Raw genomic sequence first — 21,455 nt, forward strand, 5'->3', positions numbered from 1 at the left:
GCCCGCAGCGGGGATTCCTGCGGGCTGGGGGCACCCTGGGTGGCAGACGGGGAGGAAGGCTGTGCATCCGTGCGGGCTGCCACGAAGGGGCGCTGGCCGAGCGCTGCAAGGAGGCCTGGCGCGGCGCCGCTGCGGCAAAGGCCCGGGGGCGGAGAGGGGCGGGCGCGGGGCGGGCTCGGCCGGGAATGTAGAGACCCGGGCAGGAGCCTCCCCGCGGCTGTGGCGGCGGACGGGCTGCGGAGCGCAGAGGCTCCGTCACGTGTTTTTCTCCTCCGAGTGAGACAGCGGCGCAGTCGGAGGGGGCCGGCGCTCGGAGCCAGACGCCGCCGCTTGTTTTGGTTGGGGCTCTCGGCAACTCTCGGAGGAGGAGGAGGAGGAGGAGGGTGGAGGGCAGAAGTAACTGTAGCGGCAGCGCCTCCCAGGGAAGAGGCGTCTTCCTCTAGTCCTTCCCAAACCTACCCCCTTGCCGCCCGTCCTCGTCCCCTCCACTCCTCCCCTGCCGACTGGAGTGAGGGTCAGGGATGTGCCAGTCCCTCTGGCCCGTCCCCAGCTACCCCGGTTGCTTAGTAGCGTTTTGCGTGGAAAAGCCACTTTCTCCGCCCGCCGAGATGGGCCCGAATGGGGGCTGCAGAGGACGCGCCCGCGGGCGGCAGCAGCAGCAACAGCCGCAGCGCCGCGGTCTCTGCGCTTGAGCTGGTATTTGGGCGGCTGGTGGCGGCGGGGGCGGTGAGAGGGTGGGAGGAGGCGGAGGAGGAGGCGAAGGAGGAGGGAGAACCCCGTGCAACGTTGAGACTTGGCAGCTCGCCTCCCCCTGCCCTAGGATATTTAATTTGCCTCGGGAATCGCTACTTCCAGAGGGGAACTCCGGAGAGAAGGCGAGCGCTCCTGGAGGGGCAACCTGGGGACCTCAGGCTGCCGCCGCCTGCCTGCGTGGGACTCCAGCCCAGGCGGCGAGAGATGCATCTACGCTCCTTCCCGGAGACTTGGCTCTCGGAGGATCCGGGCTACACTCCCGCCGGACGCACAGCCTCTTCCCTGGGCATGAAACGCCCGTAAACTCCGGTTGGGGCTATCTCCTTGGCGCAGCCACTGCGTCCCTCTGCAGCCGCCCCTCCCAGGCGAAGGGGGGCGGCGTGGATTTCGGAGTCGAGGTTTTGGCCGCCTCCAGCCCTGTTTGCATGCGCGGGGCCGCGGAGAGGAGCCTCCGCCCCTCACCGGGTGGTTTTTCGGCGCCTCCCTCTGCTCGGCAGCGGTGGTGGTGGCGGCGGCGGCGGCAGCATGGCGAGCCCTCCGGAGACCGACGGCTTCTCGGACGTGCGCAAGGTGGGCTACCTGCGCAAACCCAAGAGCATGCACAAGCGCTTCTTCGTGCTGCGGGCGGCCAGCGAGGCAGGGGGCCCGGCGCGCCTGGAGTACTACGAGAATGAGAAGAAGTGGCGGCACAAGTCGAGCGCCCCCAAACGCTCGATCCCCCTCGAGAGCTGCTTCAACATCAACAAGCGCGCAGACTCCAAGAACAAGCACCTGGTGGCCCTCTACACCCGGGACGAGCACTTCGCTATCGCAGCGGACAGCGAGGCCGAGCAGGACAGCTGGTACCAGGCCCTCCTGCAGCTGCACAACCGCGCCAAAGCCCACCACGACGGCGCTGCGGCCCCCGGGGCAGGAGGTGGCGGGGGCAGCTGCAGTGGCAGCTCTGGCGTTGGCGAGGCTGGGGAGGACTTGAGCTACGGGGACCAGCTCCCAGGACCCGCATTCAAAGAGGTCTGGCAGGTGATCCTGAAACCCAAGGGTCTGGGTCAGACAAAGAACCTGATTGGTATCTACCGGCTCTGCCTGACCAGCAAGACCATCAGCTTCGTGAAGCTGAACTCCGATGCCGCGGCGGTGGTGCTGCAGCTGATGAACATCCGGCGCTGTGGCCACTCGGAGAACTTTTTCTTCATCGAAGTGGGCCGCTCCGCCGTGACCGGACCTGGGGAGTTCTGGATGCAGGTGGATGACTCGGTGGTGGCCCAGAACATGCACGAGACCATCCTGGAGGCCATGCGGGCCATGAGCGACGAGTTCCGGCCCCGCAGCAAGAGCCAGTCTTCCTCCAACTGCTCCAACCCCATCAGTGTCCCCCTGCGCAGGCACCACCTCAACAACCCTCCGCCCAGCCAGGTGGGGCTGACCCGCCGCTCCCGCACCGAGAGCATCACCGCCACCTCCCCGGCCAGCATGGTGGGCGGGAAGCAGGGCTCCTTTCGCGTCCGCGCCTCCAGCGACGGCGAGGGCACCATGTCCCGCCCGGCTTCGGTGGACGGCAGCCCCGTGAGTCCGAGCACCAACAGGACCCACGCCCACCGGCATCGGGGCAGCTCCCGGCTGCACCCCCCGCTCAACCACAGCCGGTCCATCCCCATGCCGTCTTCTCGCTGCTCGCCGTCGGCCACCAGCCCCGTCAGCCTGTCTTCGAGCAGCACCAGCGGCCACGGCTCCACTTCTGACTGCCTTTTCCCGCGGAGATCGAGCGCGTCTGTGTCCGGTTCCCCCAGCGACGGCGGCTTCATCTCTTCCGACGAGTACGGCTCCAGTCCCTGCGACTTCCGAAGCTCCTTCCGCAGCGTCACCCCGGATTCGCTGGGCCACACTCCACCGGCCCGCGGGGAGGAGGAGCTGAGCAACTACATCTGCATGGGAGGCAAGGGGGCCTCCACGCTCACGGCCCCCAATGGCCACTACATTTTGCCTCGGGGTGGCAACGGTCACCGCCACCTCCCAGGCGCTGCTGGCCTGGGCACCAGCCCAGCCCTGGCTGGGGAGGAAGCCGCCGGCGCTGCCGATCTGGATAATCGGTTTCGGAAGCGGACTCACTCCGCAGGCACGTCCCCCACCATTTCCCACCAGAAGACCTCATCCCAGTCCTCCGTGGCTTCCATTGAGGAATATACAGAGATGATGCCTGCCTACCCACCAGGAGGTGGCAGTGGAGGCCGACTGCCCGGCTACCGGCACTCCGCCTTCGTGCCCACCCAGTCCTACCCCGAGGAGGGTCTGGAAGCGCACGCCGCGGAGCGTCGCGGAGGCCACGGCCGCGCAGACACCTCCACCCTGCACACGGATGATGGCTACATGCCCATGTCCCCGGGGGTAGCCCCCGTGCCCAGCAGCCGGAAAGGCAGCGGGGACTACATGCCCATGAGCCCCAAGAGTGTGTCTGCCCCGCAGCAGATCATCAACCCCATCAGACGCCACCCTCAGAGAGTGGACCCCAACGGCTACATGATGATGTCCCCCAGCGGGAGCTGCTCACCTGACACTGGGGGTGGGCCCGGCGGTAGCAATAGCGCTGCCGCCCCTTCTGGGAGTAGCTGTGGGAAAATGTGGACAAACGGGGTCGGAGGCCATCACTCTCACGCCCTGCCACACCCCAAACTGCCCGTGGAGAGCAGCGGTGGCAAGCTCTTGTCTTGTACAGGTGACTACATGAACATGTCGCCCGTGGGGGACTCCAACACCAGCAGCCCTTCTGACTGCTACTACGGCCCTGAGGACCCCCAGCACAAGCCAGTCCTCTCCTACTACTCATTGCCAAGGTCCTTTAAGCACACCCAGCGCCCGGGGGACCTGGAGGAGACCGCCCGGCACCAGCACCTCCGCCTCTCCTCCAGCTCTGGTCGCCTTCTCTATGCTGCAGCCACCGAAGATTCCTCTTCCTCCACCAGCAGCGACAGCCTGGGCGGCGGCTACTGCGGGGTGAGGCCTGAGTCCGGCCTCCCGCATCATCTCCACCATCAGGTCCTGCAGCCCCATCTGCCTCGAAAGGTGGACACAGCTGCGCAGACCAACAGCCGCCTGGCCCGGCCCACGAGGCTGTCCCTGGGGGACCCCAAGGCCAGCACCTTACCTCGGGCGCGAGAGCAGCAGCAGCCGGCCCTGCTGCACCCTCCGGAGCCCAAGAGCCCAGGGGAATATGTGAACATTGAGTTTGGGAGTGATCAGCCTGGCTATTTGTCTGGCCCCATGGCATCCCATAGCTCGCCTTCTGTCAGGTGCCCATCCCAACTCCACCCAGCTCCCAGGGAGGAAGAGACGGGCACTGAAGAGTACATGAACATGGACCTGGGGCCTGGCCGGAGGGCCACCTGGCAGGAGAGCCCTGCAGTCCAGCCTGGAAGAGTGGGTCCTGTACCTCCGGGGACTGCTACCGTGTGCAGGCCTACCCGGGCAGTGCCTAGCACCCGGGGTGACTACATGACCATGCAGATGGGTTGTCCCCATCAGAGCTACGTGGACACCTCTCCAGTGGCCCCTGTCAGCTATGCTGAAATTCGGACGGGCATTGTGGAGGAGGAGAGCCTTCCTGGGGCCACGGCGGCGGCTCCCTCCTCATCTGCAGCAGCCTCTGCTTCCCCTACTGGGACTCAAGGAACAGGGGACGTGGGGGCCCGCTCCTCCCTGCTGGGGGCCCCGCAGGGACCCGGGGGCTCGAGTGCCTTCACCCGGGTGAACCTCAGTCCCAACGGCAACCAGAGTGCCAAAGTGATCCGAGCAGACCCGCAAGGCTGCCGGAGGCGGCATAGCTCTGAGACCTTCTCCTCCACACCGAGCACCCCCCGGGCAGGCAACTCAGTGCCCTTCACGGGGGGCGCTGCAGGAGGGGGCAGCAGTGGGGGCGGCAGCAGCACTGAGGATGTGAAACGTCACAGCTCTGCTTCCTTTGAGAACGTGTGGCTGAGGCCTGGGGAGCTCGGGGGAGCCCCTAAGGAGGAGCCTGCTCAAGTGTGTGGGGCTGCTGGGGGGCTGGAGAACGGCCTCAACTACATAGACCTGGATTTGGTCAAGGACTTCAAGCAGCGGCCCCCTCAAGGGCAGCCCCCCCAACCCCCGCCCCCCCACCAGTCTCTGGGCAGCAAGGAGGGCAGCTCCAGCAGCCGCTCCAGCGAGGATCCAAGCGCCTATGCCAGCATCAGTTTCCAGAAGCAGCCAGAGGATCTCCAGTAGCTCCACTGGACATCACAGCAGGTGCGTTCCGTAGTGACAAAGTCAGAAGACAGAATTGCCTTTAACCTTGTGCTTGAGTTCTCTTCAGCTTTGCCTCTGGCCCTTCCATCTTTTTGTCTGCTTCTTCCTTAGAGAGGGAACTCTGGTGGGGGAGGGGAGAGGTCAGGGCACACAGGATGCTCACCCCTCAGCAACACCTGGCTGAGAGTCACCTAGTCCTGCGGGAGCGGCCGCCTGGGAGGGCTGTTCCCTTTGAGGTTCCCAACGGTAGTGTTTTCAAAACATGCATTCTGCAACATCGGTTCTGAGGTCTGTGGAGTTCATGTAGGAGAACCTTGATCTCTTTACAGGAGTTTACTTTTGACTATATATTTAGGCCACGCCCTGGAAGGGACAGTTCTTCTACAGAAGTATGTGTTAGAACAGAGCCCAGACCTTCACCTAAACTCATTTCTCGGCACTCTTAGGTTGATCCCGATCAGTTGCTCTGTGTGCTTTATTTCCGTGATTACACAATACCAAGGCAATGTAAACAGCAGTAGGAAATATTAATTGGTATTCACGCTCCCTCCAAAACGTTTCAGGAGTAAGATGTTGTTTAGGCTTATATATTTAGAAATACCTATCTACTCTGTGACTCTTCAGAAAGTAATTATCGGTGATGCTTTCTTTTTGTTCCTCAACCAGGATCGGTGAAATACTTACACACTGACCTACCACCTCCCAGGCATGGCCGCTTTTGTACAGGGTACGCAGGGGAAGTCTGCGTGCGTCTGGGACCTATTATTAGTTAAAAGTTATGGAAATTCAACCCGGCGTGTCTGCCTCACAGTTGTCTGTTCTTGCAAAGGCCTGCAGAGACCTCTCAGAGATCGTTTGGGGGCTCCTGTGCATCTGCTGTGAAATTAGTTGATGTTTTTATGCTGAAAGAAGGAGTATGAAGTCAGGGCAGTGGAGGGGTTCTGCGTTCCGTGTAAGGGCTAAATCTTGTACTCTTCATTTTTGGGAGATTTATTATTTGCCTTTACATTCAAGTGTGGACGCCTCATTAAAAGTTGAAAGTTGGCTTTAGGTCTTCTGTGGTGAGGCTCTGCTGAAAACGAAGAGCATTTGTAATAGGAAATGAGCCTGCCCTTCTGTCTGCTGAGCCTATTTTCTGGTGGCCATAATTGTGGGAGGAAGAGAGGAGTATAGTTTGCAAATAATGTGATGAGTTGGCATTGCAGAAGTTTCCAGCATTTGGAAACACTTTATTCTGACAAACAGTCATTCTTGTGATAGTCTTTTTATATATGCTTCACAGAATGAGCCATTGGAAGCGTTCTTCTTAATAGTGTCCATTCACAAGAAATTTAATTTGTTCATTTGGATTCCTATTGATAGGTATTTGCTTATTATTATGTGATCACAGCCTCCTTGATTCTAACAGTTTCCAATATTTGAGCCATATCGTTCTCCACTTTATGGAACAAGAGGCAGGTATATGAACAAACTAAGATTTTAGGTGATAGGATATATTCTAAAAAGCAGTAGTTTGATCAATACTCAGCATTTATTTTCATGATTCACTAGAGAAGATTTAATTATGTTCATCAACATCAACAGTAAAAATCTTTGAAGATGTTTTGGGGAATGTGAATCCCTCTAATACTTTAATCGTTTTTGGTGAGAAGTCTTTTATTTATAAAGTGATAAAAATTTGGAGGAAAAATTCCCAGCAGAACTTAAATTTATAAGATGAAAGGAGAGGCTAAGGAACAATAAGTTTTCCTCACCTGTTATCTTAATTTGAACAGGTTTCTTTATATAGACTAGAATAAATAATATTTTCTCTGAAGGCAAATTGATGACCAAATAGAATTTTCAATTTTAAAAAAAGGCTTAAAATCCTCCCTATGTGGAAGATACACTAAAAACAAACCAACCAAAACAAAATAGTCTCCTGTTCTTAGCTTTCTTGGGGAAAACACAATATTCTGGCCTAATCGTATAGTCACTTCCCTAATAATCTTGGAGTATCAGTAGACCATGCCCTGACAGCACCATGCCAGCCAATGCTACAGTTTATTTGGGAGATGTAACTGGAGAGAGAGGAGGGGTGTGTATCTTTGAAATGAGGCACCACATGCTACTTGGCACCCACATACCCGGAATTCTGCTTGCTTGCCTTTGCCCTGTTGAGCTTAAACGTGTGAACTGATAGTCAATTGCATACTGAATCGGAAAGAAATCAAACCTGTCCTTGGCAAACGACTTTTCCTAGAAATATGTTAACTTGGTGAAAACACGTCTTTCTAACTTCCTGAGCAATTACTATCTTTGCCTCCTTCCCATTTCTCAGGGTGAAACCTGAAACACGAGAGGCAGTGAGATGCTATGAGGAGCGAGGAATGTGCTCGCTCTCCTAACCCCTCCCCTTAAACATCTCTGCTTGTCTGATGTGTTTTGCTACTAAAGGAGAACATTCGTGAGGCATTTGTTGAGCTCAGGTGCCCTCCGCTTCACCTCCTGTCCAGCCGCCTTTCCTGTGTCTCCTCTAAGTTGGTTCTGAGCTGCTGGATTGTTTTTCTAGAAACCCTCCTCTCCCATTCCCTTTGTTTCCCACCTCTTATTTCGCGTTCCTGGCATTGCCCTCCCCCCGTTTTTGCTCCATTCCAGAATTTCACAGTACCGTGTGGCCTACTCTCTTGCAGAGAGTCAAAGGAGAGCCCGCGAAGGAGGGCAAAGAGGACACAGCAGCCCAGCTCCTTTTAACCAGCGTTTACCTCACATGTGTTTTTGCCTTTGAAAGTGCAGCTGGGCAGATAGAGCAGGCTTTGGCAAAGACAGTTCCTTTTTTTTTTTTTTTTTTTGGAGGGGATGGGTCAAAGATTGTGTACCACCACGACTACCTCCCATGCCTTCCTCCAGTTTCCCTCGCTGTGTGGCCTTTTTGTCTGGCGCAAACCCTTCGGGCTCTGCCACTTTCCCTTTTCCCCAGGTCACCTCCGCTTCCTGCATTCCTCTCTATTTATTTGGCACTTGGCTTCCCCCTCCCTCCTAGCCCCCTTTTGCCAGGGGTCGGAGATTCTGCTGCGGGGCCCAGTTTGCCCTCTGAAGTCTGCCACCCCGCCCACCCCCGGTGGCCTGGGGGCGCTGAGGTGGCCGGAAAGGGGGGGGGGGTGGCCCTTCCCCGGCAGTGGTGGTGGGCGAGCCTGTGCCCCTGGGGCCAAGGCGCAGAGAATGGCTCTGAGGGGGCGGGGCAGACGGGAGCTGATTGGCCCCCACGAGAGCCAATCAGCACGGGTGTCAGCCGAGCTGTGCCCATGCGGGGCGGGGCCCCGGGTGGCCAGGGTCCCTTAGTGGCCGCTGGCCTGGCGTCCAGCGCGGCCTTTTCCCACCCCTCTCCCTCCAGCCCTCTCCGGAGCCAAACACGAGCCCCTCCCACCCCCTCTCGGAGGAGGTTCTGCAGTTAGCCTTGCGCAGGCATCGAGACCGGAATCCTAAGAATGAGAAAGTCCAACCAGCCCACTTGACAGGGGCCGGAGACACTCACTTCCTTTTATTTTTAATTGAGAAAAATCCGGGCCGTGACCATGTGACGTGCCCCATTTTGTTTCCCTCCTCTGGTTACTACGGTTTACTAAGACGCCTTGTTCCTTCATCTTCCTGCCTTAAAATCCAGGAGCAGGAGGGAGCTGCAGCACATAGTTGTGGGATTGATGGGGTTGGCTCTAGACTCTCACATTTGCATCCCTTACTACGGGGAGGGAGGAGGACTAAAAAGGGAGACGGGTTATGGAATCATTGGGGAAAAACTCATTTGGCCCGAGATTGCATTAGGGTCAGCTCTATATTGAGTGCCTGCAGTTTGCCAAGCATGGGTGAAAACTGACCCTTCTAGGCCCCGAGGGAGCTCACAGAGAAATGAAAACGTCCCATAGAGCTTGCAGATCTTGAGAATCTAGAGATTCGTTACAAAGGCTCTGGTCAGTCTCCTTTCCGAGGTTGGAGGAAATGCTGCTTGTGCTCCCCCAAAACAATTTGTTTTTTGGCGACTGACAGCCCACGTGAAAAGTCATCAGGGCAAGCTGGGGAACCAGTCTTGAAAACCTGCTACATTTGTGTTGTGCTCTTTCAAATAACCAAAATTATGTGAGATGTATTACTACATGGGATGGAAACTCTGCTGAGGTCTGCCCTTTCTAAAATAAAGAAGGCAGGTAAGAAAAAGAAACACTGTGGAAGTATTTGATCCTCCCCCTCCCCCCATTCCTCTCAAATGGGCATTGCTCACCAGCCAGCGTCCCTGAATCCTAACCAAAGGCATTTTCCCTTCCGTGTGCGTAAGAACAAACTAAGTAAAAACATAAGGAAGAAAGGCCACTCTGGTATAAATGCCATGTATGCCCTGATCTCTTGTTCCAGAAAACTTTGAACATCTAACAATCTTCTCAATGTTTGCCATTGTTTAGGTAGCTTTATATTTTAAAAAATCAGTTAAAAGTTCTATATATTGTAGTCATTTATCTGATGACACCCAAATACATACTGTCTCTGGGATTGCCATACAGTAAGGGACTTGGAATTCAAAAGTGTGTGTCTTTCCCCTCCCCCTTTTTAATCGCAATTCCTGGAAACTCGGCTCTCCTGACTGATGCAATGGAAAAAGCAGCTCCTTGGAGCCAGAGATCTTGCCTGGCAACAGCCAGTGCCCTTCACTAGCTGAGCGACCTTGGGCAAGTCACTCAAGTTCTCTGGACCTATTTCCTCATTGGTAACTTGAGGATTTTGTTCTGAATTCTTCTAACCTCCTTTGCAGCTCTAAACATAGGAATATTTTGGAGAAAGTGACTGATATGCTTTAATGGGTCAGCTGTAATGAGGATTCTTCGAGGAAGCTGCCCATGAGTCACAATGAAGCACATTAGAATATTTTGTTTTGTTCTGTCCTAGCTTTCAGGTCAGAGATTCTTTGTGGTTTGACTAAGGGCTGATTTTAACCTTTTTTTGTTTGTTTGTTTGCTTAAAGGGGGCAGTTGCAGGTTTTAACAGACTTTAATGCAAACCCAACTGATTGCAATAGTTTAAGTTTCTGGAATTTTCTGTAGACTAGATTAGGCTCCTCCCTTTCATTTTTAAACTTAAGGGCGTGTGGGAATGAAAGTCACCTGCTAGTCCCTGCATCCTTAGCCAACTGTCAGAAGCATCCTTCCCTACCCCACAGTACAGGTCAAGCTTTGGCCAACCCATTTCTTGACATTACTCCGCTTATACTGTTGGAAATCACCCCTTTCTGAACTTGTGGGTCATGAGAAATGTTTCTCATTTGCACCATCAGCATCATTCGTGAATGGAAAAAAAATCTTGAGAGGCCAGATGGGTCTATAAGAAATCTTCCACAATTTTTTGTTTTTGTTTTCTCTGTTAGGTGTGTGAAAAATCTCAATATTTCTCCTGCCACCAAAATGATTGTCATCCAGCCTTTTTGTGCGTTAGGATGTTTGACTAGTTAGTTGAGCCGTACACATTGTTTTCTGACCCAGTGTTATCTTGGCTGTTGAGTTACCAGTGTTTCCAGAAGTTTCGACCTTTGGGGCACCTCCATGTAAATTTCATAAACCATTACAACCGTCTCTGGACTCTTTCATTCAGAGCTTCACTGGCTTATGTTTTCCAAGCCCCCTGCTATGGTCAGATATATTTCTTAGCTGCATAGTCCATAAATGGTTCTTTTTATTTTGGTGGGTTGGTGATTTTAGGAAAATAAAACACTTCCCAATGTTAAGGTTTTGTTTTGCTTTGTTTTAAGGGGAGCCATTTCCTCAATTATTTCCTCATGTTGCAGAGTTCCTGGAAATTGTATTCAAGGAAAATAGTTTCTTGTGAATTCAGTTGGAAGTCAGTTTCACACTAAAGATTCCATAACTTTTCTCATACTGATAGTCTTTGTGTTTAATATAATAGGTATTCTACCACATTTATAGTGGCATAATTGATTTATTTCATTGTTTTATGAGTCCATCGCTATGTAGCAAACTCTAAACTCTCTTTCTAAAATGTTACTGAAACATGTTCAGAAGTTGTAATCAGCCTGAATGTTAACAGAATTACATTTTGATATTAGTAAGGTATGATAGTATACTAATTTCATACTAATTTTAAACTAATGTGAAATAGTTACAAAAAAGTTATTGTAAGCCTTTCTAAAATATTATCTATTTACTTCTAATCTTGTCCTACATTATGGAAATGAATGTCTCCCATTCTTAAGTCACAGAAAAAGGGAGAAGATGGATTAGATCAACACCATGTACTGTCATCTGGGGGCAAAGGAATAGTTTCCATTTTAATAACTTTCTTGCTGAAGGCTCTGCTATAATCTGTTGAAACAAATTTGGTCGGATAAATGTTATTTGTGCTTCTTCAATGAGTCAGTGATCTTTGAATACTAGAGCTTTTAAAAGGGACGTGTTGGTGCTGAAAGGCCGCTTTTCTTTCTCAGCTTCTCCCCTGCATTTTCATTAACGATGGCAGCAGAACGGAGTGTGCGGGCCAGACTGTAATTTTCACCATCTCTGTCTTCAAGCGGAGGGGAGGCTGTGTGGCTTCACGGCCCCTGCCCGGAATGCTTTATGGAATGAGCTGAGCCGTTTGCATTGTTTTCCTTTTGCCCTTCCCTGTTCCCCACCCTCCCACCCCGACTCCCGACTCCCTCCGTCACACCTGACCTGGCCCAGTTAGAGCCAGGCCCATACACAGGGAGTGCTAATTGCTTGGCCTGAGGAAGACAGGGAGAAACCCCAGCTGTAGTAAGGAAGAAAGACAGGTAAACTTTCCTCCTTTTTTTCCTTTGACCGAAACACCCTTTGATGTGAGTTCTCTGATCCTCCTTGACATATTTATGTCATGTTGCTGAACAATATCACTTAATCTTGAGAAGTGGATAGTTACGTTGGTGGAAATGATCAATGAGGCGTTCTTCTTCTTTTTTTTTTGTCTCCAAATATGTCGGGTGACAAACAGACTGTATTTTGCAGAGAAAGTCACAATTCTTTCTCTTAAGAAGGTTATGATCTAAGTAAAGCAGGCAAACATTTTAAGAAATTATAAAAATGCAGTGATTAGGGGATAGTGAAACAGTAAGTACCATGCCTTCAACTGTTTCTTGTTTGATATTATTTAATGGTTACTTCCCTGTTCATGTAAAAATTATTTGAAGGTGTCTGTGAGATATGATAAATAAGTTGTCCTTACCCTGGAATTTTAGGGATTGTGGGAATAGTGAGAACTTGAGCATCTCCAGTGTAGTGTTAGAGGCCGCCCCACCCAATGCAGAGCACCTGACCTTGGTCGCTACACCGCTGTTTCTTGTTGGGCCCGCTTCTCCCACCCCTCGGTAAACACCACTGAGCACCTGTTGTGTTTCAAATAGCACATTTTCTGGAAAGAAATGGGGGTGGACACTTGGAGAAAAAAAATGGGAGTGAGGGGAGTTCATCCAAGTGGCTACCAAGTTTCTTAGGGCACAATTTATCTGGCTTCAGATACATCAAGATGGAGAGCGTGCCATCCGTGGAAGTCAGCATTTTTGGTGTACTCGGTGGGTGAAAGTGCTTCTCCCTCCAAGTTTTGTTACCGATCTAACCGTGGCTTCCTGCCTCACGGTAACACCGGTGTACACTTCAACAGTGTATTATAAGGCTGTTGAGACTCCCCTTTGGAAGAGTGGCCCACTCTCAGATAATCTGCTAGCAAACAATGTTGGCAAGAAGCTAGAAAAAGTTGGCAACCAGGAGAAGAGGGGTCCAAGTGTTAAGTGAGCAGGAGTTCAGTGAGTTCTTGTCAAATGGGTTGGTAAGGGTTAGGGAACAGGGAGGGGGGTGGGGGAGCGGTGGGGTCTGCAGAAGACATTGTAAAGTCTCTTCTTTTGGTCTTAGAAGCTCTATTATTCAAGGACTTTTTTCCCCCCTTTCAGTGGGTAGTTTTTATTTCTAGTGGTGAAAGGCTCTCACCCTCTGAACTCCCGTGCCTGGGCTGGCTTCTGGCTGGAAGTAGAATCTGCTTTGAGAATTTGTCACGGCTCTCTCTTAAGTGTGCGCACACACACACACACACACACACACACGCACGTGCGCACTCTCTGTTATGATGGTGTGAGTCATACTTGTTTTGAAGTTTGTAGCAGTTCCTTCCAGAAACATAAAAAAGCATTTTGTGAAGACCATCACGTTTTATGATTGCTTTCTGCGCCTACTCACACTATTTTTTTCCCCTTTAATTTTTTTTTGATATAGACGATACAGACACAGGCTGTAACTGTCAAGGAGTTAGCCATGTTTTCAAAACGTACAGAGTGAAGACTAGGGCTCCCTCCCCATGTGGTCGCCCAGCTTCTTTTCTCGTGGGCCATGGTCCGTGCTGGGCTTTCTTTGTTTATCTTTCCAGAGATGAGCTGCCTGTAAATTGTGAAGCCTATAAATTTCGAAGTAATAAAAAGTTGATTGAATGCCCTGTGCTGGAAGTCCCAAATTTCTGCACTAAATGAACACAGCAACCAGTACACCTCTTAGATAGACTCACTGCATTTTTACTTTGTTAAAGAGAAAAAAGAAAAGTGCTTTCCATGCCTCCTTTGAATTTCGTGTTTGTAGTACAGACAGACTAAGGAGGGCAAGGTGTCTAAGCGTTAAATATTGCCATTTAAAATCTTTATTACTTTTATTTTCTTCCCCTGTCCACTTCCATGGTCGTACTCAGGCCTTCCCCATTTCCTGCCCTTTCCTCCCCCCTCCCCCCGCCACGGAATGAATAACTAGTTCTTAATATAGTGTAGTAGGGTTACATATAAAGGTTAAGGATTCTTCCGAAGACTTTCTGGACACCAAGGTCTCATAGTTTTGAGAGTTCAAAAAAATTGATGCTTTTCATTGGAGTAGTCTTTCACCATTTCCAATTCTGGGAGCAGCTTACTTTAATATAACACTGCATAGAATAATAAAGTCAATTCCTTGGCACTAGTGATTTCCTCTAATTTTCTTCAAAGTTATTAATGCTTTGGAGAAAAGGAGTGGAATATAGAGAACCTCTTATTCGTCCTAAGGAAGATCTGTGTGTTACTGAGGTCATTTCTCCTTTGAACAAAGGAGAAACTCTCTAATGTTTAAAAACAGTGATAATTGATGCCCTGAGGTTCTTTGCTAATTGTAGTCCAGGTAGAATCCAAATGGAGTGTGTGTGGGGGGGGGGGGTAGCTCTTGTTACAAAACAGAAAATATGGTATTCGAGAATATGATAACAGGTCTCATTTAAATCAGAATTAACAGTGTTGTATCACTTTTGGTGACTCGTCAATAAGCATACGCTAAAAGCAGTAGTATCAGTTTTCTTCCAGATCATCTAGAGCAGGGGTCCCCAACCTCTGGGTCTGGATTGGTACCTGTCCCGAAACCAATCCCCTCCCCGCCCCCACCCAGGTCTGTGGAAAAATCGTCCCCGGTGAAACCTGTCCCTGGTACCAGAAAGGCTGGGGATTGGAGACCGCAGATCTAGAGTAAGGAGGAAGCAATTCATCAACAGGAAGGAACTTTTTAAAAAGCTGTTAAAGGGTTTTGTCCGTGAAGCTAACCAGCTTCTTAGATGTGTGCATCATTTAGCTTTGATGTGTAGCAAATCGCCCCCAAACTGATTGCCTGAAAATCTCTCTCATCTGCTTGGCCACACTGCTGGGGGTGGGAGACTGGGCTGGCTTCTGCCAGTCTCACCTGCGCAGGTGTGCTCGGCTGGTTGTGGTCATGGAGGGTTGTGTGAGGGCTGGCGGGTCTCTGATGGCTTTTTTCACTTGTCTGGCGGATAGTGCTGGCTGTCACTTGGGGCTTGCTATTGACCCAGCCACGTGTCCCCTGCTGGCCAACCTGAACTTCACAAGGCATTGGACAAGTTCCTAGCAACGAGAGAGGGCAAGCATGCATAAGTGCTTTTCAAGCCTCTGCTTATAACACATTTTCTCCTTTCCCACTGCCCAAAGCAAGTCACAAAGCCACGGCCAGTTTCCAGGGGTAGAAAAGTAGTTGCCACTTCTTGACGGGAGAAACCGACTGTTTTTTGATTTATACAATGCACACGTGTATTTATCAATGGAGTTCTTTGTGCCATCTTTAACACTCACTTATCAGTTGCATGCTGAACATTTAGAATAAAATTCTTCTTAGATGTTTACAGTGAATATTGTCAGCTTTGGGTGAAATATCATTAATTTCCTCATTAGAACGGTATCATTTTTTCCTTTTATTATTATTATTATTTTTTTAATTTTATTTTCCAATGATGGTTTACACTCAGCATTGCTTTTGTTTTATTTTTCAGGTATTTGCCTCTTAATTTTTCTTTGAGAAATGTGAAAACTGTTCTCTTAGTAAATCTTACTGAGTTCATACTGCAAGCCAAGTGTGCGAGAGACTGAAGGAGACACGTGCTGTCTCCGTGGTGTTTATGGGAGGGAGAGAGCAAGGGGTTAAACAAAGGATTGTGTTCTGTAAAATGAGGTCTAATGGAGGTCAGGATACAATGCAGCAGAATAATGGGGAGCCACTTAAAATGGAGGGGAAGCAAACCATTTGAGAAAGTAATAAATAATGTGGCTATATCACTCAGGTTTGTGCAGGTGGGACAAATATTTTTCTGTCACATGTTCCTTGGATCAGGCCTAGGGACGGCATTTTTTATGAAAGTTACATTTTCTCTTGAGAATGCCTCTTATTTGAGAGGGAGGGCTGGAAGCTCACCTCTAAGACAAATATAAAAAAACTGATACCAGTGTTTTTAGTACTTGAGGCTGGTGTCTATATTTTTAGTGCCATTGGTAGTTGGTGACACTACCTGTGCTTTTTACCCTGGAGCAGAGGATGACACTTTCTTTTTTTTTGTTTGTTTAAGATTTTATTTATTTATTTTTAGAGAGGGAAGAGAGAGAGAGAGAAACATCAATGTGTGGTTGCTGGGGGCTGTGGCCTGCAACCCAGGCATGTACCCTGGCTGGGAATCGAACCTGCGACACTTTGGTTCGCAGCCCGCGCTCAATCCACTGAGCTACACCAGCCAGGGCTGGATGACACTTTCTAACACCCTCAGGTGGCTCACATAGGCTTGGAGATCAATGTGTACCGAAGGGACCCCAGAGCCAGAGGACATTAGGCATCCTGTAATATATCTTCGTCTGCCCTTGACCAAGATCGTAGCTCACCCTGTGAACACAAGCCCAGACCTTGCTCAGAGAGTTAGACCTTTCCTGGGGTGAGGTGGGGAACAGTGTCCAGAGATGGAGTCAAAATCTTTTCAGCAGTTTGAAAGAGGTTTTCCAACCGGAGCACAAATCCACGTCTCGGTGATGCAGAGTTGCTTCACCGGTTATTGGAAAGCAGATGTAAATGCTTGTAACGAAGCATGGCAGGCAAAGACAAGGCCATACCTCTATTACCCCTGTGCCCCCGATCACCCACTGGGCAGTGTACATTTTTCTTTTATCAGAATCTCCAACGCCTTAAGTGTTCCCGAGGCCACAGCACAAAACAACGTGGGGCACTGAATAAAATATGTCATGGTGAGGGGCGGGGAAGGGGCACCCCTTGGGTGTGTGTGGCGGGGCTGGTTGAGGGGTGTGTTTGTATCCTGATCTTGGCAACTCCCATCCACCTCTGAACTCCTCCCTCCCTCGCTTCCTCTCTCTGCCCCCGCTCCCAGTTCCAACAAACGCACGCATGCACTCCTTTTGAACCACAGCTAAACAATAACTTCCTTTCAAAAGCGGATCCCATTCCCTCTGGTTAGATTAAGGACTATAAATATTACATCTATTTAAAGAATGGGTAACGACTTAATTTCTGCAAATATTTTACTTCCACTGGTAGAGTTCCCTGGAAGTCATGGGGATCATTAATGAAAACTTTCTTTTGCCTGAACTTTACCGTGTGAGTACACATGTGTGTACATTTGGAGGAGATGGGACAGAGGGCTAGGGGGTGGAAACGACAGCCCGGTGAAAAGGGTTATATTCCTATAACACTAGGTCTTTAAAAATATTTTGCAGCCGCTGGTCCCTCACAAGCCCTCACAAGGGACGACCTTCAGAAAGTGTGCAGGCTTATTGTTTCTCGCGCCTTTGAACTGGCTGAGGAATGTGGCCCCAGACGGAAAAATGAATGGCTGCTGCTTTTAGCCTCCAGCCTGAAATTCGCTGGAGGAATGTTATTGTGTCTTCAAAGCCTGCGTCCCACCAGGCTGCATTTGATGGGCTCTTGGAATGCGTCCGCATTATCAAGCACGCAACAAAAACCCGTGCCACCCAATTCGATCTAATTCACTGGCTACTTGTAAGCAGATGTTATATTAATGTCTCCTCCCGAAGAGCAGAGCCCCCGTGCACTGTTCTCTCCCACTGCAACTGGAAGGGTTTGTTGTTTCTCACGAGATAGAAAACTCCAGGCTTTTTTGGGGGGGTGGGGGTGGGGTTGTTGAGGAATATCATTTTAAAAAATAGTGGCAGGAGGTATTTGGCAAGGTAGGCAGAGTTTTTAGCTCGGAAGAGTTCTGAATAGACTTGCACTAGAGGGTAGTAAAATTGCCTTTGCAATGTAAAATCAATACATTTCAATGATCGGGGGAAATGGTGTTTTATTCAGAGGGTTCAAGTATGCCCAGCACCTCGCCTCCTTTCTTTCAGAAAGTTTTCCCCATCCTGGGAGATGGAAACCCCTGTGCTCCCTCTGGCTACTGGTTTCATGGAACTGTTTCCTGCTAACGATTGTGAGCTCTTTGAGAGTCGACTCCCTGTTCGTGTCATGGGTCCAGTGTCCGAGGAGGTGCTCACCAAACGCTTGCCAAGTGATGAGTTTGTTTATCGATAATGCAGTAGAAAGCTGTTGAATTCTGGGGGAGGATGGCTTTAGACATTTCCCAAACCAGAGCCATACTGTGGATATGTTTTTGAATACATCAAACCATTTCATGTGCCAAATATTTCGGAAATCAAATTCAAATTTAACAATATATTTTAAAGTAGTCAAACAGAAGGACAGGAGTCCTCCCAATCTGATACGAGTGGATTTGAAAACTTGGGTACAATTAATTACAATTGCATCATCACTATCACTGAAATCCTTGGATGCTTCCCCTGTTCCCCCAACTGTTCTTTTAAAGATTGACAGAAACTTTGCTGTGTTTTGACAAGATTTATTTCTCTGCTTTCAATAGTAGTGCATCAACTTTTCATTCGACTAATAGAGTTCTTCTGATGTTAATTGTAGCTTACTGATCTAGGTCGTCGCATAACATTTTTACTGAGGTTTAAAGATATCAAAGCAATGAGAAAATTATTTGGAAAACAATTATTGTATTATAGGTACCTCTAGTTTTAAAAGGAAGTCAGTTATTAAGTATGTGATTCATAGAGTCGCCTTCTAATTTGTCCCTGTGCACTTGGCTTTTCTTCCTCTTGGGTTTATTGTTGCTAATTAGTCCCTCTGCTAAAATGTGGGTAAGGTCTGGGAAAAGAAATTAAATTTAAACAAGTCCATTTTGCCAGCATGGCACTTGTTAGCTACTCTGCTAAAAAAGGTACCTTGCCCTGGAAAATTGAACCTAATTACCAAGATAGGAGCCTTTCCCCCCTGCATTTCATTTCCACTCTAGATTGAGGCTTGGGCCAGTTTGATGACCATAGCAATAGAATGTGTATTCTGGTTTATCAGCTATTATAACAATTCCTTTTAAACACTGGTTGAGATTTCAAGTATTAAGCTAAAACTTAGGATTCAAGCAATCTCACACAGAGCAAAACATCTATCATACGTTAATATAAAATCCTGCAACTCCTTATGATTTGTCATGTAAATGTATTCTGTTCTATTTTAAATAGGACTTCAGTTTTCTCAGCCCTGCATGGTCATTTGACATTTATGTAACTTTCTCAAATTTGACCATTTATGCTGCTTCCTGACAGCTATGTGGCTGGTATTGAGCTAGGAGGCTGATTCTCTCTCTCTCTGCAAGCCGGCATGGTTGACCAGGTTTGAATGCTTGGTGCAGTGAGCCTGGCATTTGGTAGATACTATTTGCTGTAGATCCTGAGTGAATGAATGTGGGACCGTATGTTTTTAAGCCCTCGTAGGGGAAATATGCCTATACCTCCTTTGTCTGTAGACCAGAATCATGCTCTGTTCAGGAGGACAGAGTGCCTTCCTTAACTCTGTTACCACTACTTACTGTCTTACAGTTTTCATTCCTTCCATAATTAAGCCATGGTGATGACTGACCCCAGGAACTTGAAGAAATCAGAACTGGTCATGAAGATAGATAGCATCAGGGAATTGCTGAAGACTCAAATATGTGTACACACCAGACAGGAGAGAATGTTCTGGTTAATTAACATAACAAGGGGTTAGTGAGTTTCTACTGAGTGCCAGTGTATCCCTAAGCTCTTGACTTATGACTGTAACGAAAACATGAGCATTCAGGCCCTCTCACTACTTTCGTGAGGACAGACAGGTAGAGTGAGAAAACTCTGAGGGACCAGCTTCCCCGGGGTGTGGAGGGCCACAGGAGACCTACTGAGAGAAGTAACAGGACTTCTGGCTCCTTTTATGGACTCGAGGGGTTGACAACCTTGATCGACTTGTACAAGGAGTTTCGCGTAAAACTCATGATGTGCCTCTGCCTGGGTGTAGGAGTGTGGTCGACACGGCTTGTGGCTTCTCAGTCATGTCTGAGGTTACCCTGTGGCTCACAAATGAAGCAAAGGCTGATTTTTTCTGACGTGTAAGACAGGATATGGAAGAGAGAAGAAAAGTAAGAGGTGAAGTTGATGTGTGTCTGCTTGGTAGAGGTTGTTTTACCTGAAAGGCAAGATCTGGAACAGGCGACATAACTAGGGAAGGGTGTGAGGAGTCTGTGGTAGCTCCTGGGGGGCCCTGGGAGAGCCTGGGCCTGGCCGGTGTGGCCACCAGTGTGTATTGGGCCACATGCATGTGTTGGTGAGTTTTCTCTGTACAACTATTACGTAAAACTGGTAATTATGTATACTAACCCTTTTCTGAAATTTTGTTTGAAAGTTCTGCTGGAAAAGTATTTCAGATGTTTGCTTAGCTCCACATTTATTCTTTGTATAAAATGTTTGGGAGGAAAAGACTAGTGTCTTGAAACTCTTCATATGAAAAGCTGTTATTTGGGCATTATTTGTGTATTAGCTGTTATTTGTGTATTTTGCTAGCAAGGCTCTTCAGGCGTATTTCTGGTAGATCCATACATCACAAGAGGAAATCCCACAACTTTTAGTAACCTTTCAAGTGGTTAACAGCTTTTATGGTGAGGAAATTCCTTTGCAGGTAAGTTAAATCCACCGTTCTCAGGTGAGAGTGTTTTCCTCGTTCTGATTTTGGCAGTGGTGACACGTGATGGCTCTGCCCTTTTCTTTTAATTGAGGAGATAAATTATAGTTTTATCAGAAGATTTAAGTTTTACAGTACAAAAATCTACATAGGGCCCAGTAAGATTCTAAAAACAAATTAAAAAGAAAACACAATGAATGTGTTGAAATGTGCAGAAGATAAAACAGAACATCATAACAACCTCAGTACTGTTACTAATTAGTTTGCTAAAGAGGAAATAAAACTGGAAATGAATTTAAACAGAAATTCTTAGAAGAAAATAGCCATAAACATAAAATGTTTTATAAGCGATTAGACAATGCTAATTAAACTGAATATGACTTTCTGGGTTTTAATATAGTATATATTCATTTGCTGAAATTTAATTATAGAGTCCATGTCCTCTGAAAGGAATTTTGCATCATCTACCTTTAAAAAACAAAACAAAACAGTAATTCATCAAATACCATTTACAGTTTGGGGTTCTTTAAAGTGGCCAGGAGATTTAAAGGTGTTTGGAGACCATTTAGAGAGTGGAGCACATCAATATTTGTATAATTACCCAAACTTGTTCTATCACTCATTTTTACTCAGTAGCTTTAAAAAAAAAATAAAAAGCATTTCCTTGCTTTCTGACACTCGAGATACTCTGGGATCATCCTGTTTATTTCCGGCCCCAGTCCCAGCGTCTGGTCCTCCAGCGAGCCCTGGTTCCTTTCATTGGAAAAATGGCATTAGAAACCCTAGGGTCTTGGCACTGGATACATTTGTTGTGCTGGCTTTCAGTTCTTTTTTGCCCTCTTGGCTTTCAGAGCAAGGAAATGTGTGTGTGTGTAGGTAGGCACAATCTTACGAAACTGCCCAAGCACAGGTATAATTTTAATCTAACATAAGAGGACACAGACTTTGAGTGCTCTCTTACCTATTTACAAGCGTTTCATGCTACCTAGTCTTGCCCTGTCCGGAAAGTATCCGGCCACGTGCTGTGAAAAATAGAGACATTTATTGAAGAAAATACAAGATACAGGAAACACTCTACACAGGACAATGACACCTCAGTCCCCTTGG

The 21,455-nt window shown here is 48.8% G+C and overlaps 1 protein-coding gene across 1 annotated transcript in view; it reads left to right on the forward strand.

Annotated features, from left to right (window-relative positions):
- Positions 1-201: 201 nt before the first annotated feature.
- IRS1 (insulin receptor substrate 1) overlaps positions 202-21,455 on the forward strand; it is a 58,671-nt gene continuing 37,417 nt past the window's right edge. The window contains exon 1 of the mRNA XM_028509399.2: positions 202-5,010. Within this exon, the coding sequence (XP_028365200.1) occupies positions 1,279-4,989 (3,711 nt within the window). The 5' untranslated portion in view covers positions 202-1,278 and the 3' untranslated portion in view covers positions 4,990-5,010. The remainder of the gene's footprint in view (positions 5,011-21,455) is intronic.

This window comes from Phyllostomus discolor, chromosome 4 (genome assembly GCF_004126475.2).
Source record: "Phyllostomus discolor isolate MPI-MPIP mPhyDis1 chromosome 4, mPhyDis1.pri.v3, whole genome shotgun sequence".
In the NCBI taxonomy this organism is placed as follows: Eukaryota; Metazoa; Chordata; class Mammalia; order Chiroptera; family Phyllostomidae; genus Phyllostomus; species Phyllostomus discolor.